Source organism: Amyelois transitella, chromosome 9 (assembly GCF_032362555.1).
Source record: "Amyelois transitella isolate CPQ chromosome 9, ilAmyTran1.1, whole genome shotgun sequence".
NCBI lineage: Eukaryota > Metazoa > Arthropoda > Insecta > Lepidoptera > Pyralidae > Amyelois > Amyelois transitella.
This window is the reverse complement of record NC_083512.1, coordinates 5736922-5747085: the sequence shown is the minus strand read 5'-3', so window position 1 is coordinate 5747085 and position 10164 is coordinate 5736922. Positions and strand designations below refer to the sequence as shown.

Sequence of the window (10164 nt, the reverse complement as noted above, 5' to 3'; positions counted from 1 at the left end):
TATATTACCCTAATTTTAATATCTTTGGTAAAAGATTTTTTTTATAATAATCGCAATGCTATCGCGATAAACTATAAGACTACTAGCTGTTACCTGCGATTTCATCCACAGTACAAGTTAAAATAGTGTATCAGATTTTCCCACCAACAAGTCATTAGCTTTTCTAAAATCTTTCTAAATATATTTATCTACTGTAAAAAGATAATTTTACTGGTGTAAAAATAGACGATTACCTCTTGTATTCCCGGTGACGGCACTAGTTGGGTTCTTTTATCAGCAAGCAAAAGAAGTACCTATTCAGGGATCGTGGCAAGTGAAAAGGAGTAACTGCATAAGTATGCCTCCGAAGAAGGACATGAGTATTCCTATAGGTAATTATGCGATTGATGAGGTCATTCGAAAAGTAAGTATGCACACAGCATGAAAATAATAATAACGAAAACAAAATTTAAAAAAAGTTAATCACCAATTATTAACCCGGTAAGCACAATATTTTCAAAACTTTATAAAATGTACATTTTTCTTCTTGTGACGTCATAGATACTATAAATGTAATGGTGTGATGTGAGTGTGACCGATATTACATAAGATGGTGATTAAACCTTATTTAAAGGAGTGATAGACCTTACGTGATGGCATGATAGGCATGTACTTGCAATGCGCCGGTTTCAATATGCGCTAGCGCCGATACAACCCGCATCGATAACGATAGAATTCAGTAGATAAATTGAAAATTTCATGGCATATATAAAAGAATGTGGCTTAGTTCTTTTATCATTTGTCGGTGTAGCCACAAGCAATGAGGATGAAGTGGTTAGTGATTGTCTTTATGTTAATCTGTGCAAGTAGAGCAAGGCAACTTGTGACACTGGGTAAGTAAAAGATGAGAAGAAATTTGTATGCATACAACTTGCCCCTAGCGAAGTTCGCGAAAACTATCATGGTCCGTTCCTGGCCTCATTTACTAATCTTACATATGGTACCTTCAAAATCCCACCTCTATTTAATTCTAAGGCTTTTTTTATTAATATATTTATATAAAGTGATAAGTATAGCACAGAAACTAAATAGAAATGTCTGATTTAAATAAATATTAAAAACAAAATTACTCCATTCATCTCAATGTTTGTTGGTAAGTTATGAGGTCCATTACGTATTATACCCTTGAACCTTCCACTGCTATGTTTCGGGATCCGGGTACGCTGATTACAGTTTCTTTACCATATACTGTGGTAGAAAGATGATTTGTCTATATGGTTAATTTCAAAAACATTAAACTTATTGAACGACTTCATCGACAGATAGTTGTAAACAATGACCAATCAGATTTTAAACTTTGGAATCCAAATTATTCACGTTACCCCTACGAGTGAGAAGGTTCCTACTCGCTAAAAGGAGATTCAGATTATATAAATTTAATTGTTAGAATTACAGCCATACGTACGAGAATAGATACAAATCTATAAAACACTCGGCATTTAAAGGTCCTCAAAAATACACGACAATAAGGATACATACAAGCTGCATGATTACAAATAGGTAACAAATAAATAAAATACTAAGTATATATATCATAGTGATACATAAATATTTGACTCCTTTTTATTCAGATAACAATCGTTATTGTTATTCAACTGCATCGTTTGGAAACTTAAATGGCAAGAAGATTATGGTTTTATCATTTCAGATGAAACTGAAACGTTGTTCAAGAAGTTTGTTTTGAAAGATTTGAACGACCAAGAGGTTTCAGCCCTACATGAGCTGTTTGAAATTCTTCGCAGACCTAATCATGTACCGGTTTCACGAAAACAACAAACAGATTACCCCACACCTCGAAATGTAAGCGATTATATCTTAATCATTCGTACTAGAATAATTAATCAAAAGTTATTAGGTATGTCACTAATTAAATACCTACAAAATTATATAAGCTTGGTTTGTAGTTACGCCGTGTGGTTCCCGGCCCTTTTCAACAGTACCATCCATCTCTTTCCCATGGTGGTCGTAAAAGGCAACTAAGGGAATAAGCATATCCATTTATAGTGTTACTAGCTGTCCCGGCAAACGGTGTTTTGCCATATAAATAATTTTTAAGTAATTTCTAGTTAAAATAAAATGTTACGGGTGGACAGCCCTTATCACGAAGGGGTATGAAAAATAGATGTTGGCCGATTCTCATACCTACTCAATATGTCGGTCGGTCAAGCGTTTCGGAGGAGTACGGGAACGAACATTGTGACACGAGAATTTTATATATAAGGCCGCAAAAATATATGTTTTCCTTCACCATGACGATACAAAATTAATGTTGACGAACTTTTATGGTCATATTCACTAACAGCGTGCAAATTTCAAGATTGAAATTGACAGATATTGGTCAGGTAATTATAATACAACAGCCGCCAATGCGAATGATTATCAGCATTCGTACTGTACTGAAAACTTAAGAAACAGTTTTTTTCAGGGCTATTTTCGAAATCTAGAATGCATCGCATGCCGAAGTATTTTCAGTGCATTATTTGAAGGTGTGGCTGCAGGGCAGTCTGATGCAGAATTAACAGAAACTATAACCGTCCTTTGTGAATCTCTGGGGATCCAAACCCATAATGTGTGTAGCGGAGCTATCGCGCTGAATCTGGTATGTTAAATATATGGGCTTATATCAATGCGATACAATTAATTAAATATGTAGGTAGTTATGACGAAATATTGATTAGAAAAGGTATTGTGATAATGTAAAAAAATATTTTGACTGTTGGTACAACTCAATAACAAGGATCATTGATGATGTAGTTGTTGGCAGTTTGGCAATTTCCGATGTATCAATAAAGCCGCTTTTTATTTAAAAAGAAGATCTAGCTATGTTTATTAAAAATATACTGAGACGCATGTAAAAAACGGCTTTCGGCTGTACAGATAGTGATTTAAGGTCGAAGGCAGACAGAATCTGTCATTCATTAGTATTAGATAATGATCCATATAGTACATACTCCGTCCCCATGGAATTTTTAATAATATATAATTTTTATTTATATGTCCATACCACATTTAGAAGTAGGTAACTAAATTATGCGACAAGACCCCAGATATAGAATAGTTGCCTTATCACTATAGAATAGTTACTCCTTAATGGAATGTAAGCATTTCTTGCTATAACGCATTTTATCCCTTTCAGCCAATAATGAACTACATAATTCGCACCACCCCCGAGGCATCTCCACGAACGTTTTGCGCGTTACTTCTACAGGACTCCATGTCTGACGCTTGCCCCCACGACGACCCACGGTTTGAGTGGCAAGTGGATCTGCCACCAGTTCCCGATAGCGTAGCCGTAAGTATTCTAAATTAAAAGAGCTTAAATATTCAAGTGTACAGCGACATAAATAAATAAAGATCTGAAAATTCAACAATTTAGGGAAGGCCATTCGGCGACGGTATGGCTACGCGAGGTGTAACGTGCATCGATATTTGATAAAATTATGGCTTTTAGTAATCTTTTGAGAATTAGCTTTTTATGTTAATGTTTTTGGTTTGTAAAATTAATAATTACGGAATTTTATTATAACCACAGAATTATGTATTCTATTGTTATCAATCGATTAAGGTATATTAAATCTAATCTTATTGGTAATAGAAAGTATTTATTTAACATTCTTATTCCAGTGTAACAGATTATTTATCTGCAAGTTTTGTTGTCATTCCTTTGATAAAGTATTAAGGCGTGGCCATAGAAATCAGACTAGGATTCTTATAAGATTTCTATGGGCGTTACATTAGTTTCAAACTTATCAGCTTATCCACACTAAATAATGAAGAGAAAAGATTTGTATTTTTGTACGTTCGTAACTCAAAAACTACTGAACCGATTTAAAAAATTCTTTCACCTACATTATCGGATTTTCTTTAAATTTAATATTTTAAAATTAAAATGCGCGCTCCGAATTATTTTATGTATGTAGGTACTTTTAACACGTTGACACCCCTAAAGCTTTTAGGAGTACTGACAAGGACACACTAGCAGGAAAGACTGCGGGAGGATTTGCGATTGGCAATGGTAAGAGGCGATTAAGGCATAGGCGAATAAACTTGGGATTTTTCTCTTAGGCGATGGGCTAGCAACCTGTAAGCATTTGAATCTCAATTCCTTGTTACGCCATTGATTTGAATGTGTCGTTTCAGTCTTGCGGGACTGTCAACCCCGTAAGGGATAAAGACGTGATAATAGGCATGTTTGTATTTATGTAAACGCTTTTATACTACAATTAAACTACATAGGTACTCAATTTGATTTTTCAGATACCAATAATTGAACAAAGGCCTCTGAAAATAGCTATCATCACAGACGCTCACATCGACCCCTTGTATGAGGCGTACGGAGTCGCTGCCTGCGACGAACCCACCTGTTGCAGAGTGGGCCAAAAGCCGGCTCAACGGTACCGGCAACAACGAAAAATTAGCGAAGATTTGTATGAAAAAGCTCTTGTGGATTGTAAAGGTGTAAAGATGCTTAACATTAGTGTAGCATCTGAAATGCGACGTCAGAGGAAAATGTACTATCCAACAACGTAAGTTTTGACATACCTATTCATATTAACCACTAAAAGCAGAGCAGTCATATCATATCTCAATTTTCTTAAAAGATGAAAACTAAGGTGTTAAACTACTCGCAACTACAGCTTAGGCTTAATATCGATTTCATCGGAAAATAAACATGAAACAATACTAAAAAACCTATTTGAACACATATCTACGCTGCTTTTGATAAGCATAAAAGTTTTTTACGACTGATGAGACTGAACCTTTTCCTTTTGAAATAATGCAGTATGTCCGCACTGATAAACATTTATATTATAGGATTAAGCAAAATGAACCACCCGCGGGATATTGGGGAGACTATCGCAATTGTGACACGCCTCTATGGGCATATGATGATGTTATCGACAGAATTGCCGAAACTCATCCGGTAAGTCTGTTAGAAATGAAAATAAAAGTTTCTGGTTGAGCTTTTATATCATTCTCAACATATAGCATTCTTAAACGCTATTCGATACTTATCTTTTAAAATACGTCTCCTTTCAATGATTTACAATATCTCGATTTAATGAATCAGATAAAGGAATTAAGTACCTGGGTATTAAAATTTAACTTAAAATGTTTGATTTCACACAAGTGTGTAAAGCTATTATTATGTGTCTTTTCTAGGACATCGACATGGTCTATTACGTAGGCGACACCATCGACCACGGAGTTTGGGAAACATCATATGAATTAATTGATGATATGAATCGTCATTTGATCGACAAGATGAGATCATCTTTTGGTGAACATGTTCTAGTTGTACCGACTATTGGTAACCATGAAGCCCAGCCTACTAATCAGTGAGTATATGGTTGTTATTAAGCACACTTATCATCACTCTCCTAGAGATTATCGTAGTTTCAGAAGAAGTCAGACGTATGTGACACGCGCCTGATTCGTAAGGGAAAAATAAAGGCGTGACATGTGTGTCTCAAACCCTCAAAACATCCCCAATTTATTTGTACTATTTGCCTATCAAAGTAAGCCTAAAATGAGATAACCGCAGGCGTGCAAAAATGTCGCTTAAGTAAATCAGATGAGTGTACTGTATGTTGTGAAACGCGTGCATTTATCTTATCTGTAACAGATTAGGCAATAGAAGTAGTTAATGATACGATGAATAAATCAGTACCCGCATTTATCAGAACTTTGGTTTTGTAAAATGTAAAGTCGTAAACAAAAAACGCAGTACCAATTATATTTTCCCTCCAGTTCAGTACCATTGATGGTACAAGGACAGAAGACGGATATAAATGATTAATAAAAGCTTTTAAAAATAGGCGTAGCTAAGTTATGAACGATTGCGGATACTTTTGGTCAGCAGCGGAATATGTCTTTTTTTCAAATACGAACCGACCAAATCTTTATTTGATAAGGTGTATGAAGTCAGCACCAAAGAATACATATTTTTTTTTTTTCAGATTTGCACCCACTCGCGTTGTTGGTAATCTCAATACAACTTGGCTGTATGAAGCCTTGGTAAACAAATGGGGCCCGTATCTGACTGACGAAGCCAAGGCTTCGCTTCTTGAACGAGGGGACTTCTCAGTAAGGCCAAGACCTGGACTAAAAGTTATTACTTTGAATAACAATATTGCCTACAGAGATAATTGGTAAGGTATTCTTTCGATTTAAAAGAAGAATATCAATCAATAAAAAAAAATAGTGCTATGGTACTTAATAGCAAAAAAAAATTATTACATTATTATTTTTTTCAGGTGGTTAGTTTATGATCCTCTGGACTCCAAGAAACATTTAGACTGGCTGGTTCAAGAGCTCTACCAATCTGAACTGGCTGGAGAAAAAGTCCACATCTTAGCGCACATACCGCCAGGGAGGCACGATCTAATACATTCGTGGTCTAGGGAATACAACAAGATTGTGAATCGGTAAACTTCCTCTTAAACTACGTAATGTAGATAGATAAAACTTTATTTTGAATGCATATAAAATAATAACATAAATGCATAACATAAATTTAAGTATGAGAAGAACAGTTGCGATCAGGTGCCGTACCCAAAATTTCTAAGATCTAGCTCTAAATTTAAATAAAGTCTGTTTCGACTTATACGCATGCATATTTTTATGCATTACTTTTTCGATTTATGCAAACGGTATCCATCCATTATGGCCATCTGGTTGATGCAATTTTTCCAGTGGACTCTGGTCCACTGGGTGCGTGCGCTTTGAAAGCGCAAATTGATACAAATATTGACTTCATATTATAGAGGTTTCACATGCGAAGTAAGTTTGTCTATTAGCGTATAAACTGTTTCTCCATCACTGGTAAAATAAATCAAGTGACTGATTTTAGGTTTTCATCGACAATCGCAGCTGAATTCAACGGCCACGTGCATTCGGACCAGTTTAAGTTATTCTACAGCTCTTCAGATGGTTCCCCAATAAATGTGGCTTGGGGTGGCGGCGCCGCCACAGCCCATACCTTCTACAATCTCAATTACAAAATCATGGATTTCGACATATTAACGTTCGTAAGTATATAAATGACTAGCTTTTGCCCGCGCACATTCACGTTTATCGCAAATCCTGCAGGAGCAATTATTTTTTGGTGATTTACAAGTACCCTTTGTGATGCTTAGATGCTTAAGTTAATGGTACTTACCAAGTTTCGTCGTTATCCAACCCTTAGTTTTTGCGTGATTCAATATACAGACAGAAAAAAATATGAATCACATTTTTTGGATTCGGTATCGATCCTTCTCCTAGCACTCCTGCTTTCTATTTCATTTAAATATATATATAATAATATGCAGCTCCATAAGTCTCGTACCGTATATGAAACTATCTAAAATCTAAATACCTTTTAGGAACCCACGAGCATGCTGTGTTTCTCCTACAACGTAACCGAAGCAAATCTTACGCCTAACAGACGTCCACACTGGTTCCAGCTTTACGACTTCAAGAATTCATTCGATTTGATTGACCTTTCTCCTGCGTCCATCGATAAATTGGTACACGCCATGTCATCTGGTGGATACTACTTAGATCTATATGCAGCATACTATTCTAAACTAAGTGACGCACGTTGGCCCGTCTGTGATCATGAGTGTAAAGTAAATTACCTTTGCAACATTGTCATTACAGAACTTTGGGATCGTCGAAAATGTGAAGAAATAACTAGATTGTATATGAGTAGACTACGTTAAATTTTACAACAAAAAGCATATTTTATAATTATTTATTTACATATTTTCAACACTAACAACTTCAATAAATTAATAATAAAATGCAAACTACTGATCAAGTATACTTAACCAATTGATTCCAGGCTTCCATTTTAAATCTTGACTAGATATTTTGTCTAAACTTGACATCTGCAAAAAAATATTATAAATGATCTACTTTATACGCGAAAAGTGTAATTATGGATCAATTTAAGTATTCATCCATATTCAAATGCTGGATAAGAAAGTACTGCCTTTGCTTCGTGCACATTATTGTTTTTAGAAATTTTATCAATAAGATGACATCTACCCTCTAATCGTCGTAAACTATTTGTTTTTATTTTGCTTAAATTTTGACTATTTATTTGTATATATTTCTGACATCAACTCACTTTGGAAATAATTTGTTTATTATCTGAATTAATGATTTTTTAACTGTTTGCCATTCTTTAAAGGTTGAATGACAGAGGATGCTTTTACATTATGCTCACTTGTTATAAATTTAAGGCTGATTAAAGTTTTAATAAATACATAATCTTTATTTACATTCTATACCAAATATGTAGCAATAATAGCAACTCACCTGATGTCTAACAAACTTGACGATTTTCTCTACATGCTCTGCGTTAACATCTGGAGATAATGAGTAAAACCTTCTCCAAATAGCAGCTGCTAAAATTCTGTCATCTTCCAGTCCCTCATCGTAAGCCACCAATGCCGCCTGGAACTGCTCTGATAATTCCGACACTTGTTTCTTTGCTATTGTAGGATTAGCACCCTGAAAAATTTATTACATTTGTATTAAATACCTATGGGGTGCTGCATAAGGGAAAATTTTAAGTTCAGTAGGTAACTGAATATTTGACGAAAATTTGTTCACTGTTTACTATTAAAAACATACACTCAAAAAGGTACATTATCTGCAGGTCTAGTCTATGTTTATATCATGTTGGCGGGCTTCTAGTATGCAATAAAAGATGACACTGACTAATTTAGTCCAAACCACTGGGTCAAAAGATTTGAAATAGACATGTAAGTTCCTTTTGAGGTCTAGAGATGCACTGAGATTTTCCAATAGAATCATTTCCCTGGAATTTGAGATGTGACTTAAAGATAGCATGTTTTTTAATGGTTAGGCAAACTAACAACAAACCTCTAATAATTTAATTTTATTCCCAACGTCAGCCCACAATGCCTCTACAATACAGTTTCTCACAAAATGGCCATCTCCTTTCACATATTTCTTCTTGTCAATGGAAGTGGCCATGATATCTTCGGCCATGTACCGTACCATCAGCATCCAAACATGCAGCTCTGTGACGGTGAACCATGATGCAAATGTATCCGGAAGGTTCAACTCTTGAAACCATTCTTGGTATGCCACTTTGTCAGGAATACTTTCATAAAGAAAATATCCTGTGAGTTTAAGACGCTGTGAACAGCAAAAAGACTTGTTTTGTGTTTGAAAGTAAAAGAACTAATAATTTGAGTAAATCAAATTTTGATTATACTACATTTTTATTATTCTGAAAAAGAATTCCATCTTTTCAGAATAATAAAAATGTAGAAATATTACATTTGAAATTATCAGGAATTAATTTTGAATTTAACTGTGAGACAGTCAATCATCATAATATTTTACAGTGTAATTTATTTCCTGAAAATTTATCTTATTCAATCAATTCTCACTTCTGAATTTTTATTTTTTTGTCTTGGTGGAACTCAGACAAAGTAATCTTAAGAGTAGCTCTATTTAAAAATCAAAAAACATAAATACTGCCCCAGTATCAAATAAGTTTCACATGTTCTCATTTGAGATTTGGTGAACAAGGAACACCTAATGGGTCGCAATATACGGCCGGGTCAGATATTTATTTGTTCAACCTAGTAGTAACAATTACTGTAAATACTTAATTACCGTTCTTGACTGGTCCATCCAACCAACAGCTTTCATAAATTTCTTAATGTAACTGTCCTCCAAAGCTACAGTGCCTTGCTGTCTCATGTAGACAACGGTAAGTTTGTTGGGCACAATAAGCGATCTTGCATAGTAAAGTTTAGGGAGAGCTTGTTGCCGCGATAAACCCTGCACAAAACAAAAAAACAACTTTATTGCAGCTAAATTCTGGGTTTATAACCTAAAAAAAAACTTGCAAGAAATAAATATTATCAATACACACCCGCAAAACTTTTCCTATTTGATTCATTGTTGCATATTTTATATAAAAATTACAATTGTAAGCTTATATAAATAATCCAAAATAAGAAAATTTCACAAGAGCTTGGAACGAATGGACATACTAATACTATTTATATTTTGATGTTTCAATTCAAATTCGAACATGACATGACCTCTTATTCATACCAGACTTTGACACTTTTGTCCACTTTTTTTGCATGG

General features: G+C 34.7%; 2 protein-coding genes across 2 annotated transcripts; one reads left to right on the top strand and one right to left on the bottom strand.

Moving 5' to 3' along the window:
* The first annotated feature begins 689 nt into the window (after positions 1 to 689).
* Positions 690 to 7745, top strand: LOC106134732 (sphingomyelin phosphodiesterase 1). Its single transcript, XM_013334854.2, has 11 exons — positions 690 to 872; positions 1688 to 1839; positions 2465 to 2638; positions 3176 to 3331; positions 4297 to 4565; positions 4855 to 4963; positions 5203 to 5378; positions 6000 to 6191; positions 6297 to 6467; positions 6893 to 7070; positions 7407 to 7745. Exons 1-11 carry the CDS (start codon positions 800 to 802, stop codon positions 7743 to 7745), a joined length of 1989 nt encoding a protein of 662 aa, XP_013190308.2. The 5' UTR covers positions 690 to 799.
* An 18-nt stretch (positions 7746 to 7763) lies between these two features.
* On the bottom strand, positions 7764 to 10136 carry LOC106134734 (ubiquinol-cytochrome-c reductase complex assembly factor 1). Its single transcript, XM_013334857.2, has 5 exons — positions 9944 to 10136; positions 9682 to 9849; positions 8917 to 9195; positions 8347 to 8541; positions 7764 to 7913 (listed from the first exon to the last, which is right to left on the bottom strand). Exons 1-5 carry the CDS (start codon positions 9968 to 9970, stop codon positions 7833 to 7835), a joined length of 750 nt encoding a protein of 249 aa, XP_013190311.1. The 5' UTR covers positions 9971 to 10136; the 3' UTR covers positions 7764 to 7832.
* Between the last annotated feature and the right edge of the window lie 28 nt (positions 10137 to 10164).

Coding starts and splice junctions, on each gene's coding strand:
- LOC106134732 (XM_013334854.2), top strand. CDS start 800: ATGAGGATGAAGTGGTTAGTGATTGTCTTTATGTTAATCTGTGCAAGT. Junction 5,379..5,999: donor GAAGCCCAGCCTACTAATCA/GTGAGTATATGG, acceptor TTTTTTTTTCAG/ATTTGCACCCACTCGCGTTG. Junction 7,071..7,406: donor ATTTCGACATATTAACGTTC/GTAAGTATATAA, acceptor AATACCTTTTAG/GAACCCACGAGCATGCTGTG.
- LOC106134734 (XM_013334857.2), bottom strand. CDS start 9,970: ATGAATCAAATAGGAAAAGTTTTGCGG. Junction 9,850..9,943: donor AAATAGGAAAAGTTTTGCGG/GTGTGTATTGAT, acceptor TGTTTTGTGCAG/GGTTTATCGCGGCAACAAGC. Junction 8,542..8,916: donor ATAAAATTAAATTATTAGAG/GTTTGTTGTTAG, acceptor TAAATTTTTCAG/GGTGCTAATCCTACAATAGC.